At 34.8% G+C, this 18,128-nt stretch overlaps 1 protein-coding gene and 1 long non-coding RNA gene across 5 annotated transcripts in view; one reads left to right on the top strand and one right to left on the bottom strand.

The window, feature by feature from the left end:
- ADGRB3 (adhesion G protein-coupled receptor B3) overlaps positions 1–18,128 on the bottom strand; it is an 897,850-nt gene that overhangs the window by 437,432 nt on the left and 442,290 nt on the right. For all 4 annotated transcript variants that reach the window (XM_072642564.1, XM_072642566.1, XM_072642567.1 and 1 more), the window contains exons 12-13: positions 9,184–9,252; positions 3,632–3,740 (exon numbers count right to left, since the gene is read on the bottom strand). In XM_072642564.1, coding sequence (XP_072498665.1) covers positions 3,632–3,740; positions 9,184–9,252 — 178 coding nt within the window. The remainder of the gene's footprint in view (positions 1–3,631; positions 3,741–9,183; positions 9,253–18,128) is intronic.
- On the top strand, positions 1,862–3,759 carry LOC140526390 (uncharacterized). Its single transcript, XR_011974349.1, has 2 exons — positions 1,862–1,946; positions 3,644–3,759. It is a non-coding gene; the product is annotated as an uncharacterized lncRNA (long non-coding RNA).

Below are 18,128 nucleotides of genomic sequence, written 5' to 3'. Positions count from 1 at the left end.
CAAACCACTCCAGTATCTTTGCCAAGAAAATCCCAAATGATGTCACAAAAAGTAGGACACAACTGAAAATAAATGAACAACAGTAACAAATGAAGAATAAAGACTTTCCAAAAACTAAATGCATACAGACACAAGAATAATATATTAAAGCAATTTCAAAGTTTAAATTTAACAAAAACTAGAGGAATTGATATCTAAGCTGTCTCAAACTAGTATTTTAGGCCTGTTAAAACCCAAGGATCAAGTACCTTTGAAGTTTCTATTATGAAACATGAATTTTTATACCAAAAATATATGTAGCATTCTTTTTAGTAACCAGGTTCCCTTTTGTGTTAAATTACATAAATTTCTTTACTGCCATTCAGCTGCAAACTTATTTTCTACCTATACAAGTCATTTTTATGTTGGGAAATGTTATCAGTACATACTAAAGCTAAGAAAACATGTTAAATAAGGAAGCATACAACATAATAGGGACACTATTGATCAAATGTACCTAGAGGAGATCTGTGCATGTTTTAATGTAATTATAAAAGTAAGGATGGGTCAGTTCATAAGGTATATGAAGTTGAGAGAAATGTCAAAGGTGCAGAAAATATCTTGGGCCTTATTAATATCAAAAAAAAGATGTCTAATATCTCTATGTCCTTTTTCTGAGTTATATAAAAATTTTATGAGAATAACCTGCATGTCTTGAAGGAATCTTTGATTAAAATATTAGCAGGAAACAGGCAAGATTTTTTTAAATTGCACAATAGAATTCAATATTCCCCTATGATTATCTTTTGACAAATGCAATCTTAAAGATTTTCTTTTAATAAAGTGATTTTATATGCATATATACAAAGTTTCCAATATTCCAGAGAGTTTAATGGAGAAAATCTTAATGACCTTGATGACTTATTATCCTATAAGATATAAAATAGCAAGATATATGCTTTGTGTTCAATACTGTCATGGAGGAGATCTAGCACAGAGATTAAATTGGAAGGCAAGGAGATGTCATTCAGATATTCCTGTTTGGGATAACATAGCATTTCTATCAATCCCTAGAACACTGTTGAGTCTCTTGAATAAGATTCATAACCACTCTGAAAAATTTGTCTTAACTATATACATAAGAAAAATCAAGAGGATGAAGAATACCTATTGTCTGTTCTAGACTATAGACTATAGCATAGAGTTAGACATATAATCCACAGGTCTCATTCATTAAAATACACTTTGGAAAGACATTGCAAATGGAGAGTAAGTTGATGGAGGAGATTAGTTAGGACTATGAGAAATTTCAAAACTCCTGTATTGACCATAAATTTTGTGCTGAAACAAAAGCCAAACTTTTTAGCACCAATAAATAATCTACCAGGGTGCTTGTAAGTCAGGAAATAACATAGTCTCTGAAGAATTAAAATTGAGAGTTATTCAGAATGCAGTGACAGAGTCGAAGGCAGATTTAGGGTTAAAGCTAGGGTTTATGGAACAAATAAAGAACCATTAAGGAGAACCAGAAAAAATAAAATATGCCACCAAAAGAACTTAAGTTAAAGAAAAATGCATTGCTCAGATGGCTGGAATGAGAAATAACTAATAGCCAACCTTTGTACTTCTCCAGTATCCCTCTTTAGAGAAAGGGAAGAAGGCCTTGATATGTTGGGTAAACCCTTGATGAAATTCTATGGGATCTAGATGAGAGGAATTCTACATGGGCAGGTGCAGATAGGGCCCAATGCTCATTCTTGAATAGAATATTCACACTGATGAGGTCATAGAATCATTTGAGTATTTGAGTAACAAAAGAAGCTAAATGACTTTACTTCCCATTCCATTCAACTGAATTCAACAGTTCGTAAGTGGCTACTATGTACAAGGTACAAAAATAAATAACACACTCTTCTATGTTCTAGAAGTGGTAGTATGACATCACCATAAGCCATAGGAATGAGTGGGTGAGTTTAATAATTCTCAGATAGCAGAGAGTGTGACTGATCTATATTCTTGTAAAATACTTTAGAAATGTGTCTTGAAAATGTTATCTAATTATTTTAATTCTATATTTCCTTGGCTAATTGTTGACTGTGAAGGATTATGACTGCTTTTGAATCCTGGATTAACTAACTAGGGCTACTGAAAAATATTAGTCCTATTACTTTTCTGCACTCCACTATCAACCTCTAGTTAAGAGCTTCCTTTGTCCATATAATAATCTGCACTCACAGATTATCTGTCTATCTATCATGTATCTGTCCATCTATGTATCTATCTATTTAAATATATATATATGTATATATATATATATATATGTATATATATATATATATATGTATATGTATATATATATATATATATATATATAGTATGAGAGTGTGTATAATTTTTGCATGTGGCTGAATGGAAAACCAGCTTTAGTTAGAGACTTGGCTTGAAATTGGTACACTTATAATTCTCAAGATATGACTACATATTTGTTTTGGTGTACTCATTAACTATTTAAATACACAAACTTGGAGAGTCTAGTAACTTAGGCTTTACAATTGGTAAGTTAGTCACAGGCATGTCATAGAAGGAAGATACAAGAAACATAAAAATGAAATTACTATACTCCTAACTCAGTATGTATAGCATTTAGTAAGATAATTTATTTGTCCTTGCTGGTGCTAACAGTAGGAATAGAAGGTACATGTTGGTTATTATAACTATCAGTTGACTCTTGATATAATTATGGTGCTATAAAAATATTTGTGTTGCTGTATGGTGTAACTGAACTCAACTGGAAAATATATAACATTAAGAACAACTTTATGAGAAAAATATGTTCTGAATTTTATAGGTTCTATTACTGTACTACTCTTTAAATAAATGCATAACCAGTAGAGGGATCTGAAGGACACATAGAGTCTTGGAAAACAGGTCATAAAAACCTCTATGACTGCAGTAATACTGGAGACATCAAGTAAATAACTGAAAAATCCTTTGATGTACACAAAATGAACACTGGAGGGAAGATAACTGAAACCAAATAATTGACTTTATTGTAATATTATAAGAATATGAAGACTTGCCCAATACACTGTGCAGGTACTCTGAAATTAAATTAGATATTAATAGGTGGGAGCAGCAGAATACACATATCATATCTATGGATAATATACACATGTGAACACGCATGTATGTGCACATCTTCAACGATTTATGTGTGTAAATATACATATGTGTGTGTTTTCAATGTGGCAATAGGAAGCATTTGTTAAAAACTAAGTTATATATATGTATATTATATATGCTATACATAAAATCTTTAAATAATGTTTAAGAAATCTACTTATCTTATCTCCCCTTAAAAAAATAAACAGGATTGTAGTAGATGAGGTATTTAGAGATAGATAAATAGATATACATCTATAATCTACAAAAATACACATAATCAACATTAATATGACTTGTACTCACGGCATATATACTGAAGATAAATCACAAATACAGACTAGCTGTGGCATATGTACTGAAATATTCCTGAGTCTATAGACCTATGTAAATTGTACACACTAAGAATAACAATGTGTAGAGAGTGTATACTTGCAATTTGTGATTTTCAGTAAAAATGAGTTTGACAAGATATATTCCTATTTCTTACCTACATTTCCAGTCATTAGATATGAATTCTGAAAGTCCATCATCCCCATTCCAACAATATGTATAAAATCTTCAATCACCTGCATTAATTCTATGGAGCCTGGGTAGATCTACAGAAACAAGCAAAAATCATATGAAAAATAACAGTCTCCTAGAAGTATAAAAGCATCAAGGACAACTCACCATTCTGTTCTAAGGAGGTCAAGGAATATGCAAAGAGCTGTTTGATATTAAAGAAGTTTGTGAACCAATGGCTTTGAGCTATTAACACAAAGATGCCAGCATTATCACAGTAAATGGAACTTTATAGCAGTGGGTAGCAATGATTAATCATCTGTGATAAAAAAAACGGCAACACGCTTAAGGACTGTCAACTCAGAAACAAACAAACAAAAATAGCTGTTGATGGATTTCTTGTTATTACAATCGGTTTAACACAACATTGGAGAAAAACAACTCTGGGTCTTTAATTTTAGCTTTTAATTTTAGTAAGTCATGCTTGCTCACAGGTAGGGTGGAGAACAGAAGGAAAGGAGAGCACTCATTTTCAAAAATAAAGCAATTATAGTAAGTCTGGAATTCACCTTTACCTCCCCGTATTTGTGCAAGAAAATGACCTGGGTTTTTTTTTTTCCCTAAAAGAGATCTAATGCCAACAAAAGTAGAGTCTTCACGGAAGATAAGGGGGACAGCTACATGTCACAGTAAATAGAATATTATACTTGGAGTCAGGAAGACCTGAGTCAAAAGCCAGCCTCAGATTCTTAGCAGCTATGTGACTTTGGGCAAATCATTTATCCTTTGTCTGCCTCAGTTTCCTTACCTCTAAAATAGGGATATAGCACCTACTTCCAGTGGTTGTTGCCAAAATAAAATGAGATAATATTGGTAGAGCACTTTGCAAACCTTAAAGTGATATGTAAAAAGGTAATTGTTTGTTATCGTTGCTATTATCTTATCATTATTCTCATTACAAACTTTTAGTAGGCAAGGCTAAAAAATTAGTGCAAATGCTATCCTTAAGGGTGTCTACTTTTATCTGATTGCATATGGATTGATAAGTTATATGGAAGAAAAATGTTTGAAATTAGATATTTTGGATTGATTATATTCTTCACCAAGAGGCAGAATGGGGTAATGCATAGAGAACTGATTTCAGAATTTAGGAAGACCTTGGATTAAACCCCAACTATGATACATGTTGGCTGCATAACCTTTAGCAATTCACAACCTCTCACTCTTCTAAGCAACTTTTTAAAACTATATCTTAAAGAGAAGGTGCAGACCTGGATTGGTTGAAGAAATTTCTTTATCTTGGAGTTCCCTATATCAATAAAATAACTGACCTAGCACCTATCCTTGTCTTTACTCTTCTTTACTGCCAACTTCTGATTCTCTCTAAAATAAGGGATTTATTTCCAGATTGGATTATATGGATTTTCAAACCATATAGAAGGTTATGGGAGACATTGACCAGTGGAAAAGAATACAGTATTGATACCAAGAAATTGGGGTAGGACTAGAGGTTGAGCAGAGTAGACAGTAGGCACTCTATTTGTATAGATTTGGAGGATTTTTTTTTTACTTAATCACATTAGCCTCAAAAGCCTCCACAAACTTTACTTCTGGAAAACACTACCGTGAAAATTGCAGTAAAATATTATTTACTGGCATAACCAATTCTTCCAGAGATAGGCATTTTCTGATTGACTTGAACATATGGCATATAAGGACACAAATGAATGAATTGGGGCACTGCCAAAGGGATTTATGATGCTAACAGTCCATAAAAAGAACACTTTCTAGAGCATGACCTTTTCTCATAATAGTGTAGTATGTTTTTAGGTCAGTAATAGAATTTTGGAGTCAGATGATCCTTGGAAACCACATAACCTCTAACCTTTTTATTTCCTATATTAGAAAATGGAATTTAATAATCCACTTATTCCCTATTAGAAACCTAATAGGGAATAAGTGGATTATTAAGATAAAACAACTAATTGGTAGCATAATTGATGGTAGAACTCAGTTCTTCTTTATTCCCAGGCTTGAAAACAAAGGCATTGTCCTTTCTCATCCTCAAAAAGGCATCAATGCCTTGCAAATAATGCCAATTTCTACACACACACACACACACACACGCACGCATGCACGCATGCACGCACGCACACACTCTACCACTTTGCATTTATGCATGAGAAGCAGTAGATATGTATGAGAGAGCTGAATTGTCAGCTCATTCCTTCCCAGGGTAGATTCATTGCTTCAAATCTCATCATCCTTTAAGCAAATCCCACCACCACTAAATCAAACCTCCTCTTCTCTCCGATTAGAGGGCAGAGTACCAAACTCCCCCCAAACGCTTCCCTTTATAGAGGGAAGTGGACTCTTAGTTTATTCCACTTTGAATCCTGGTTTCAACTCCATAGAATAACCCTAGATGTTCCTTCTCCCACCTCTTCTTTCCTGTATTCTTTTGTATGTGGTCTCCTTAAGATGGTAAGTTCCTTAAGGCCAGGGATATTCTTTCTTTGAAAAAAAAAATGTATATTCAGTGCTTATCATAGAGCTTGGAACATAGAGGGCACTTAATAAATGTTTATTGGATTGAATTAGACAATTAATCTCATAGTCAGGGAAGACCTGGGTACCAGCACCACCTTGGAGGAACACTGACTACTTGACCATGGGTAAGTCACTTAATTTCTCAGTGTTGCAAGCAACTCTAGACTCTAAGTCACAGAAAAATTGTTTATTAGAAGGAGGGGTATCCTCTCTAGAAATTCCATATAAGCATGTCATTATATATAATATTTTATGTAATAAATTCTTCCAAATGCAGAAAGGTTTTAAATCACATTTTACTGTGGTTTGAGATATATTTTATTTTTACAAAGTCAGAGTATCAATAATGCATCAACCTAGAAAAACTTGGAGGTAAGTCTTCTCACTAAGATCTCTAATTAGTGCTTTACACAACAAATTTGGGGGTGAGTGTAGGGAAAGGTTGGCTACAAATTTTCACATATATATCATTTTGTATAGATGCAAAACATTTTTTAACTATTCAGCATCTCGATTTAAAAACAAAATTGTACATTTTTTTTTCTGGAAAGCAATAAACAAAGACTATTTATTAATCCAAATCAAACGTAACCAGACAGATTATGGATTTAGGGATTTGAAAAGACCACAAGAAGTTCTACCCACATTTATCATTTGGTCATGTTGGAAATCTCACCGTAAATCACAGAAGCAGATGAATTGTAGCTTTATTTTAAAGAGTGTTATGTATTTGTTCTAAATATGCCCATAATTAATGGTCTCCAGTGTTCTAAAAGAAGGATGTGCCTAGCCTATGCAACTGTATTCTGAAGGATACTCAACCATTGACCTACAGTGAATGAGGTTTTCCAGTGAAAGGATGCCAAACATAAACGCATAATTTAAACTAATAGAAAGAAATAGAGATTTGGTATCTCAATAAAAGAAATATTTATTGATGCAGTATGAGTTGTTACATATAATTAAAGTTCATGGAATTTGTACCTCCTAATGGTGGATTATCATTAGAGATTCTGTCAAAAGGTTAAGAAATGGAGACCCATGTAACATGGATTTGTAGGAACGATAACTAAAAATGGTATCATAGGGCTTTGGCATATAAACTCTTTTCTTCTCTATAATGAAGGATCATTATTTAATGCCCTAGGACAGAGAAATCTGTATCTCCTAATATTGTGTTAGGTGAGGGCTTCCATGTAACATAGATGAGTAGTTTCCCGCAGAGGCAAAGGGGAGCTATAAGACTGCTTTTTACGATGACCTCCTTTCAAGTGTCATCAAAATTAAAAGAATTCATGAATCACAGAAGGAACCAAAACTTGTTTAGTCTCTCAATATTCTGGTGGTCAAGTCTTGATTTCCTTACCTAGTAATCTCTGCCTCCATGAAAAAAAGTTTAGATTGAAAAATTAAACTGTAAGATTGTCAACCTTCATTTTTCATGAATGGTTTTAGAGGTTTAGATTTTCATTAATGGTTTAGAGAAAGGATTCCTAGCATTTAACTAAATTTGAACGTTCTTTAGGATTAATTTATTTGAAAGATGAGCATGCAACTCCTTTATATTTCATCTCTTTCATGTATTTTCTAGAAAATAATAATTTTCCATGAAAACAGGATTTTGAAAAGTACTTTTGAAAATAAACTAAAATAATTTAGAAGAAAGAACCTAAACTATTATCTGGATATAAAGCCAATAGTGGAGGTATATCTTACAAAAGGTTCATAAAGTATTATTTGTAAGTTTGCAATTTTCAACTATGAACATTTAATAATAGTGAGAAGAAATAAGTCCACTTAAGTCATTTTTCTTTCTGGGATGCTTATTTTTAACATAACCATTCTTCCATATATTTTCTTCATTCATATTTTACATGATGAAGAAAATTTATTGATATTTATATAATTATTGACTTTTGATGAAAATTCTACTGTAGTGCTGTATAGAAGTGGTCCTGATTCTGGTCTCGTAAGGCCTTATAATCAGTGGAGTGCAATCTCTGATAGACATGACTATCCATCAAATGAATATTTGTCATTGAAGGTCCAGACTGGTGAAGTTCAGTGAAGGTTTCCATCAGAGAGTTGCCCATGAGGATGTGAATTTTGAGCCACAGCAGTTCATGAGTTAGCTACTAAATGTGGGCAGATGTTGAGGTTGGTAGTGCCCTTCCCTACAAAATTGATATTCGTGCTTGTTAAAAGAAAATTGTGGTGATAATTAGGCAAATGGGAGGTAAGAAAGAGAAACACATTTAACAGAGACATATGAAGCCACTACTACACTACTGAAAGTCAGAAGAAAGGGCAAGAAAACTCAAAAGCAAAAGTTCTTGTTTGGGCCATCCTTCACTTTTATAAATCTTAGCTAAGTGTAAAGATTTGAACCTGTATAGGTGATCTGCATTAGATTATAGTTCAGTTGTAAATACCAAAGACAAGTGGTCAAAGTCACAGTATCCTGCCATTATATTTCTGTTTGATTGTAAAGTAACCAACTTTTCTTTCTGTAAACATGAGGAAGATGGTCAAAACGATCATGCAGCACAAATTAGTTAAGAATCCATTCCTAAGACAAATAAATTACTGAAATTAAGAAAATCTGTTCAGGACTCTAGAATGATCTTCAGTCCAAAGTGTGGCATCACCTCATCAAAAATCTGCATGACTTCATAGGATCAAATCTGTAAGATAGACTACAGACATATAGTCCAACTCATTGCTCTGTTCATGGGGAAACTGAAGCCCAGAGAGGTTGAGAGACTTTTCTAAGATCACGCATCAGTGTAACTAGCCAAACCAGGATTTTGAACCTAAGGCCCCTTGTTCCCTGTCCAGTATTCTTTCCACTGAAGCTTGGTCCTCCTTCTTCTCTCCCTTCTATTGTTCCCCACTACTAATTCCCAAAGTTAGTTAAATACTTAATTTCAAACTATTTTTATAACTCTAATTTGAAAATATTATTTAAAGCATCCAAATCCATCTTACCTGCTGTGCATCTTCCCATTTTTCTTTGTTTTCTTCATCTAGAAGGTTGCTAACTATTTGAAAGAAGTTCTGTAAATTAAAATGGATAAGATATTAACTATAAATAAAGCATTTTTTTCCTTAAACAATAGTCATTTGAGTTTATCCTGTAGTGAAGTTCTGTCTAATCAATATATAGTACATCAGAGATGGGCAACTTGTGGCCTTGAGGCCACCTGCGGCCCTCTAGGACCTCAAGTGTGCACCTTTGGCTAAATCCAAACTTCACAGAACAAATCCCCTTAATATAATAATTTAGTATGTAATATATGTATGTATGTATATGTGTATGTAAATATATATGTAAATATATGTAAATCTGGACTAAATCAAAAGATCACACCAAGTATGGCCTCAAGGTTGCAGGTTCCCTACCACTGTTAGATGATCTCTAACATTCCTTTTAAATCGAAAATTACATGTTTTTTTTACATGCTTTATACATCTCTATACATTTATACTTAAAAAGTGTCCAATGTCTAGTCATATTTTATTTATTTTCTGTTATATCTTCTATATTGCTTTGCCATGACTGCATAATCATTCATTTTTATCCTTCATATGTAACAATTCTAATAACCCACTTCTGGTAAGATAGACATTGTGTGTGTGTGTGTGTGTGTGTGTGTGTGTGTGTGTGTGTGTTTCTCTTCAGGAGCAGGGATTCCTTTGTAGGAAATAGTTCATATGGCCTCCATATCCCCTTCTGACCAAAATAGTTGTAATCAAAGTTCAAAGTTACTTTATAAGTAATAATAATGATAGCATTTTTTTAAGATTAGCAAAGTACAAGTATGATCTCATTTTATCTTCACAACCCTGAGAAGTGGGAGCTATTACTATTCCAATTTTACAGATGAGGAAGTGTTTTAGTAACTTGTTCAGGTTCATACAGCTCAGATACTTTTCTGAGAATGAATCAGGGCTTCCTAATTTCAGTCCAACACTATCCATGGTGCCACCTAGCTGTTTAAATAAATTCACCTACTTTTTTTAAAGTAAGAAAACCAAAGATGCATCATTTCCTTTGTTATTATCAAAATACTGCCTTTAATCAAGTTATACTGTGTACATTTCTTACCACTCCCATATTCATACAACAAATCCCCTTAATAAAAGCATTTGTTTTGTAAAACTTGGATTAAGTAAAAAGCCACACCAAAGATCCTAGAAGGCCTAAAGATGGTTCCATTTAGAATTTTAATTCTAAGGCCCTTTTCAGCTCTAACATTCTGTGATCCTTCAATATGTCACCAATCAAAAGCTCTCTGTCCTTAAAGACTTCATGGTATGGGTAGAAGTTTTTACTATTCAACATCACTCTCCTCCCTGACACCCTTGCACTGTTTCTCTCCCATTATTCCTATAAAATCCCCTGGCAAAGGGCTGGTCACAAAATTACTTGGGATTTACAGTTCCTCCCTGTTTGGGAAGAAAGGAAAATAACCCAGACTTCTTGGTGGAAATTGAGGGTGGGAGAGAAGAAGTGAATTTTTTATTTTTTTTTATTTTGCTCTTGGGGAAGGTGAAAGCTTGAAAACTCTCCAGGAGAGAGGGTAAGGTAGCAGTCATCCTATGGCTTCAGCACTGCTGGGGCAGCTGCTAACATCTATCACAGGTATAGTTACGTTCTCTGGAACTGGAAGGGACTGAGAGATTGCTGCAACTATGTGTGTTTTTATCATAGGTGCCCTCCTCAATTGCTGGAGTTAACAGAGAAACAAGTCAGTTTAAGGAGAAAAGAAGAGATAGTCCCTATCCTGCCCCAGTTTTACTTCCTTTAATGCTGTATTAAATTTATTCTGTTAAAATTGTATCTCATAAACACTTGTTGACCCTGTCCTCAAGTTGTTTAGTGTCCCTTTGTGACATGAGGGTGAAATGGGAGCCATGCAACAGAGAGATCTTCACTAGGGCAGGGCTGGGAGGGATACTCTTACTGACTGCTCTACTTGTTCCCTGTTTTTCTCCTTCCTATTACTCCCATTTCTCTCCTTCCTCTTTTGCCTTCTCTATTTTCATCAGTTCCCTACTATCCTAGTCTTGGTCACTAAACCAACATAGAAGCGATTAATAGGTATGCCAAAATTTTCTTTTTTGCTTAGCTTAGTGTTGCTAAGACATAATCCTAAAATCATTGGGTGCTATACTCACTTAACGGTATTTTGAGTACTTACTGGTTTCCTCTTAGTAATAACACACATTTACTGTAATTATCGTTAATATCCCTATGTTTCTATTCTGTTTGGTGGAATAGGGCTTGTAAATCAGTTATGAGAGAGGGACTCTCACAGACATAAATACAGAAATAAAATACTTCACTTAGTGGTTGGGTAGACCAGCCTGGAAGCAATCTTTCTTTTTTATATATCACTGCAACGTTTGGTCAAGATTGAAAGCAGGTCAACATGTGTTTAGAAAGTGCATTTCTAGGAAGAAAGGAAGGAGGGCCAAGAGAGCTATGTAAGAATTTTAAGATTAAGAAAGATGTCATCTCCTCTTTCAAGTTACATATATTTAGGTTTTGTTTGGTAAGAGAATGGCTTTTACTATTCTAGCAGCCTTTCCTTCAAGTCTACCTAGACAGCCTTTCAACATCCCATATCTGGACAGAATCATTGACTCTAATGGACTTCAGTCCTGATATATACCAGGTCAGGCAGAGCTCCCTAGAAAAGATTATAAAATACATGTAATGGTGTGGTGGGATAGAATAAAGCTTATAACCAAGTTAATTGACAGTCAAATCAATTATCCCTGTTTCTTGTCCATTTGGAATGTGATCAGAAATTTTGAAGATGCTTCAGAAAAGAAACAGAAAAAATTTTAAGTATTTTTCATCCTCTTACCATCTCCTTTCCCAAAACAGACATTTTTCTACTCTTAATTAAGTTCACCTTGGTGTGTTTAGAGGAAAAACAAAGATGCTTCATTTCCCCTATCCTTGGGCTTGAAGCTATCATGTCTATATGTAATTGTTCTATTTATATTATTGCCATTTATTTTAATAGTTTTTAGGATATCACATGGTTGAAACATTTTAAGTCATAACCTCTACAAAAGTTACAGAAATATTTTATGCCACATGTTTTTGAAAGTTCAATCTTATTTTAGAACTATTTTCAGTTCCTTTTACCTTTTTTCTTCATTTTATTTCTTCTTTTCCTATTTATAAAGTTAAAAGTGTTTATTTCATTATGCTACACCTACTTCTATGGCCAGGTAATTATTTAATGTTCAATATTCCTCAATTTATTATGACCAGTTAATTCCCTTAGGTACATTGGGTTAATAAGGCCAGAGATACAAGTCTGATCTCTGTAGAGGCCACGTAGTTTTCTCTCTGTTCCATAAATGCATTATTCAGTTACCACAACACCACTAACCTCTGCCAGCTATTTTACAAATACAATCTGTTAAACCAAGACAGCAGGGATCAGTTCCTGCAAATCTATCTCCATAAGTGGAGAAAACTCTAAATGTATTGTCCAACTTACACTGAGATGGTAATATCATCCCAGTACATGAAGAACAGGAATTACTCCAACTTCTGGATATCAGCCAACTAAACTAAGCACCAAAGCATCAATAGATCATGAAACTGGAAGGGAACTCGGAAACCACGTAGCCCCTCAATGAGGCATTAGAGGCTAAGTGACATGCCCAAGGTCACCTAATTAACAATTACAGTTTTCTAGATTTTTTTTTAAAAGACTGCTTTGGGCAAAAGTACAAAACAGGAGCTATTAAATTACATGGAAAACTTAGCGACAATGGCCAATAAGCAAACCTAAATAAATCAGAAGTAGCTCTGTTGTATCATATTATAAGATCAGCAACCTGACACCCTATTGAAATAAGGACAGAGTGGGAATTACACCCACTCCCCTACAGAAAACAGGCTGTTTCCATTTCCATATACATAGAATTTGAAATAGTCATCAGTAGCACACCAGCTCTGATAGAGACCACAAGTCCCAGAGCCCAAATATTACTTCTTAGGACACATCAAATACAAACTTATAAGATGCTCCCTATTGAATATCAGTCAATATCACCTAAGCAGTTTCATGAATCTGACAGAAAAAATTTCTATTTTAATTTTAAGTGTCTTTAAGGCAGGCCCTGTGTCTTATTTATGTCTGCTTTTCCCACATTCACTTGGAACAGTGCCTAGCACATAGGAGGACTCCAAAAAGGATTACTGAATTAATGTCATTTAATGTTTCTATTTTGTAACTTGTATTATTGGTCCTAACAATGATGCAATCCTTTCAGTGTTTTGATTTTTTTAAAAAAATGTATCACTCATATGACTGAACATAGTTTATTATAAGTAGATCAATTTACTTTGCTAGCTAGATTTTTTTTAAAGGTCAGGACATTAAAAAAATCAGTATTTTGTGTAACAGAATCTGTTATTTTAGGCCATGAACCCAAGATTTTGGAAAAACACAAATAAGTTAATATTGTAGCAGCACTAGTTTTCTCTTAAACATCCTGCTAATGGTTGTGTTACCTCATTCTAAATAATTGTGAAAGAATTAGATCACTGTGGTTACCTCACATGATATATCTGACAGCATGTTGTCTGCTTCATCACCAGTTATCAAGTCCTTGCCTGGTTTGAATAACTTATTAGTGTCTAGTATTCCTTTCAGTTTCTTCTGCATAACCTTACATTCTGGTGACCTGATTTGTGCTTAGAGTCAGACATTCTGGATGACTTGAAAGCTGAGTGCTTTCCTGCCCTCAAGCACTAACCCTATCTCTTTTCTATTTATTTCATCTCTTTGTAATGTGTAGATCAGGTTTAATTCATTTCTTCCTTGGGGCTTATAAATCTCCAGAAGAAGCTACACTAGTGACTTCTACTGACTTTTCTTGGAATGTTCCTGTAAACTCTTTAAGTGCCAAACTGTCTCCTCTAAACTTTGTACCTCCTAGGCACCCCTTCACATAGCAGGCTTTGATAAACACTCGAATGAATCAAAGATATGAAATTGGATCTTAGATGAGAAAAGAAAGACACTCATGAGTGACAAAAGAAGAAAGTCAGCTACATTTCATAGGAAAACTATGTTCATTCAGTCCAAAGCATTTTATCTCACAAGCTACAGTGACTTTAGAAACCTGAGAATAACTCAGAATTGGTGGGTGATAGTGAAAAGAATGGACAGGGCTGGAGATGCTGATGACACTAATTAATGCAGGACCTGGAGAAGCAGCTATATTAAGAGAAAGTAACAATTCCTTCTACCTTCTAATTGCTTCTTGACCTCAGATCTTGCCTTGAACTGCTATGTGGCAAGGTGATCAACCTTGAAAAGGGAGTAGATACTTAGGGATAAGAGGAGAAGAAAATGAAATCCAAAGTGGCAAGAGAAAAGGGGAATACCTTGAGGTATCTCTTCCCTGGTAGTCACTGATAGACTGGCACATAATAAGTGTGTAATAGATGTTGACTGATTAATTGAAAGGACATGTATTCCTTCAGTAGGTTCTTTGAAGGTAGGAAAAAAATTTCATTTCATCTTTGTATCACTAGGATCTAGAGTGTTGCTTTGTATACAGTTCCTGGTTCTGGTTTTCCACATACTAGGGCTTAACAAATGTGGGATTGGATTGGACATACTAATTTCTCTGGTATACATCAATTAACATATGTGATTCTGGGATGGTCAGTGTTAATAGTCTGCATTAGATACTATTCTAGGAAGTGTGATTGTAGAGCTAGAAAAATGGAATTTGAATTAGGAAGGTTGGCATGGTGCCTGGAATTTAATATAGGCTTATTGACTGACTGGGTTCAAATCTTCCTTCAGTCACATAACGGCTGTGTCACTTTGGGCAAGACACTTATCAGCGTAGCTGCCTTAGGCAACTTAATAAAAGAAAGAAAAAAGGTACATATTAGTAGAGGGAGTTTCTCCTAGGAGGCTCCGGATGGAATCGTAGGTCCAATTAAAAATAAATAAATAAAGATGCCGTATAAGTTGCCTTGAGGGTGAGGGGATTGGGGAGGTGTTGGTCATGTTTATTTTTTCTCCTCATGTGGAGATTGTTTGCTACAAGCCCATAACTATACATTGCTTTTCATAGTCTTTTTCTTGTTCCCTCAGCAGAATTCAATCACATTGATCTGTAAAACAGACTTGGCTCCTTGAACATCTAGCACATTTAAACAAGCTATTTAACTCTCATTTCTTATTGCCATGTTTATAGTAAGGGCCAGGTTTAAACACTGCATCGATAGTGATTTCATTTACTAAGGGCATCCTCTACCACCAGCTAATAAAAGGAAACCCTCCCTGGTTGGTAAGCAGGAAAATGAATAATACATCAAATAATAATAGTAATAATAATTGAGTCATTGTCATGAGTAAATGTTATAGGACTACACATAAGCTGGGTCCTCCTGAGATGGGAAATCCTGATATTGATTCTAGTTAAATCTTCCATATTAATCTTTCTTATGATGGTCTCCTAGCATCTATAATGCATTGCATCATTTCATATCTAATTCTCTTTTATGCTTAAGTTCTTCAGGAAGATAGTATCTGCTTTGTCTCATGTGGCACCTCTATCCTCTGCTACCTCCTCTCTGCCTTTGTTTAAGTCATCTGCCTTTACTGGCATGGACAGTCCTCCTTCCATGATTATTGTCTATTGGCAACCCTCATTCTTTCAAGGCCCACATCATTTGTGATCTTTTTCATGAATCCTCCTCTGATATGTCCCCAGTTAAGCATGAATCTTCCCTATTTGAATCTCTTTGGTCACTGGGTCTGAGCTCTCTTAAACATTTAATTATTGTCAAACTGATAATATAGTTAATATTTACATATGGTGCATCCCTCTGTTGATGAAGTTCTTCAAGAACAGGGATAATTTCTCAATTCATTGTTGTATCTACTTGCATCTACCTCTAATCCTGATGATTACTCTGGAAGCCCAACAATGAAGTAATAGGGAGGAGCTGAGGTAACTCAGCCCACCTCCTCATTAAAATGTCTACCAGTTGGGATTGTCTTACCTTTGCCAGTGGATTTGCCAAGTGATATTACTGTCAGATCAATCAGAAGGAAGAAACACTTAGATTTGAAAGACCCTGTTGGCCTTCACTAGGGGTGTTAGGTCATTGAAAGAGGCCATTGACCCAATTTATTAGTTATTGTTAGCCTAACTAATAAATTGATCATTCTGAGATCCCTGACTTTGCTGAAGTAGCCAGTGACCCATTTTTATTGTTATAAGCATCATTGTGAATATATTTTTATCTTGTCTGGAAAACTTGCCTCAGTTTACCTTTGTTACATTTTTACATGCCACACAGATTAGCCATTTTCTGTTTCCCTTCCCTTCTTCTTTACTCCCTCCCACCTACACCAAAGTATGGCAGCAGTTGCCTCAGCAAATCATATGAAGTTCACTTGATTATCAGTTCTAAGATCATTTAGGTTTCTGTATTAACTAATTAGAAGGAAGGTCTCAGAATGTCATTATGTCTCTATGACTGCTACAAGTTTACATTGTTACCGAGCCATCTTGCCATCTGTCCAACTACTAACCCTATAATACTCCAAACAGCGAATTCCAGACACCAAATCTTTCTTCCCTAGGGAAGTTTATCCATTCAACTTTGGCACTTCGCCACAGGCCTCAAGTATCCAGACTGGAGGGTAAATGAGGGAAAAATCACTTAAGCAACTATATCTTATTGGCTCAGGTCATGCTTTATCTCCCATCCACCAAGATGCCAGGACCTACCTACTGCAAACATCTTGATGTCTGCCCTGCTGCACATATTTCTCCCTCTCTTCTATTTCTATTTCTTTCTTGTGCTGAGAAAAATAATCAAATTAATTCTAATGAAGCAATATAAAAAGGAGTAACGCTCTATTGCCATATGATCCATTTCCAATCCCTCTGATTGCTTAAAACAAAATTTTCTTCTCTGATCACCATTAACTATATATTTTATATCCTAGAGTAGAATATAGACTCCATGAGAGCAAATGTCATCTCATTTCTCTATTTGTATCCCTGATACCGAATACAGTGCATAATTCACAGAAGGTGTTAATTAAATCTTGTCAATTTATCAGTCATCCAGCCAACGTTCACCCCAGTATGCTCTGCATTGCCCACTAGAAAGGCTTAATAAATGTTTGTTTGTTTTAATTGATTTGACCATGCACTCTTCTTTCCTGTCAGGTTGTTTTGCTCTCTACCTTCTTATTATACCATACTTCCCTCCACTTGGCATTACTCAGACTATTCAATCTATAAATAGCCTGCTTTTTGAGTACCTTCTAAGTGCCCATCACTGTTTTCTTCCTTCACTTTACTCTGCCTATTCAACTCCTGTGCATCATTTAAAATCCTCTTGGAGAGTGTCATGCTCCATCAAGACTCTTAATAATTTTTGCACCTACCAGGGGTTCTCAGAGACCCAGAGCTGTTTGCAGTGTTTGGGGACCTTAGATAAAATAAGAGGAACAACACACTAATACTACAACATAAGTGACTTATGAAACACGGAAAATATACTCCATTAAATTGAAGTCTTCCTTTGAGGATATTTGGGGCTTATCACATAGTTTGCCTTCTAACCTCCTAAGTAGTTAAGCACATGTGTGTCCTCAGTTGTAGATTCTGTGACTGCTGGGATCATGTGTTATTAATTTTTTTTAATCTTATAGATAAAAAAAAACCATATTGCTGGTAAACCGTAGGTGCTCAATAAGTACTGATTGAGTGGTAGATTGATGTATCTGTCTTTATAGATCCCTGACATTAGTGAGTTCTCTTTAACTGCAAGTATTAAAGCAGAGGTTGTATAACTCTATTAGGGACAGAGTACATTCCTGTAGCAGGTAGGGTTTTTGAATAGGTGATCTCTA

The sequence above is a fragment of the Notamacropus eugenii genome, chromosome 2 (assembly GCF_028372415.1).
Source record: "Notamacropus eugenii isolate mMacEug1 chromosome 2, mMacEug1.pri_v2, whole genome shotgun sequence".
NCBI classification, from domain to species: Eukaryota; Metazoa; Chordata; class Mammalia; order Diprotodontia; family Macropodidae; genus Notamacropus; species Notamacropus eugenii.
This window is presented reverse-complemented; position numbering and strand designations above follow the sequence as displayed.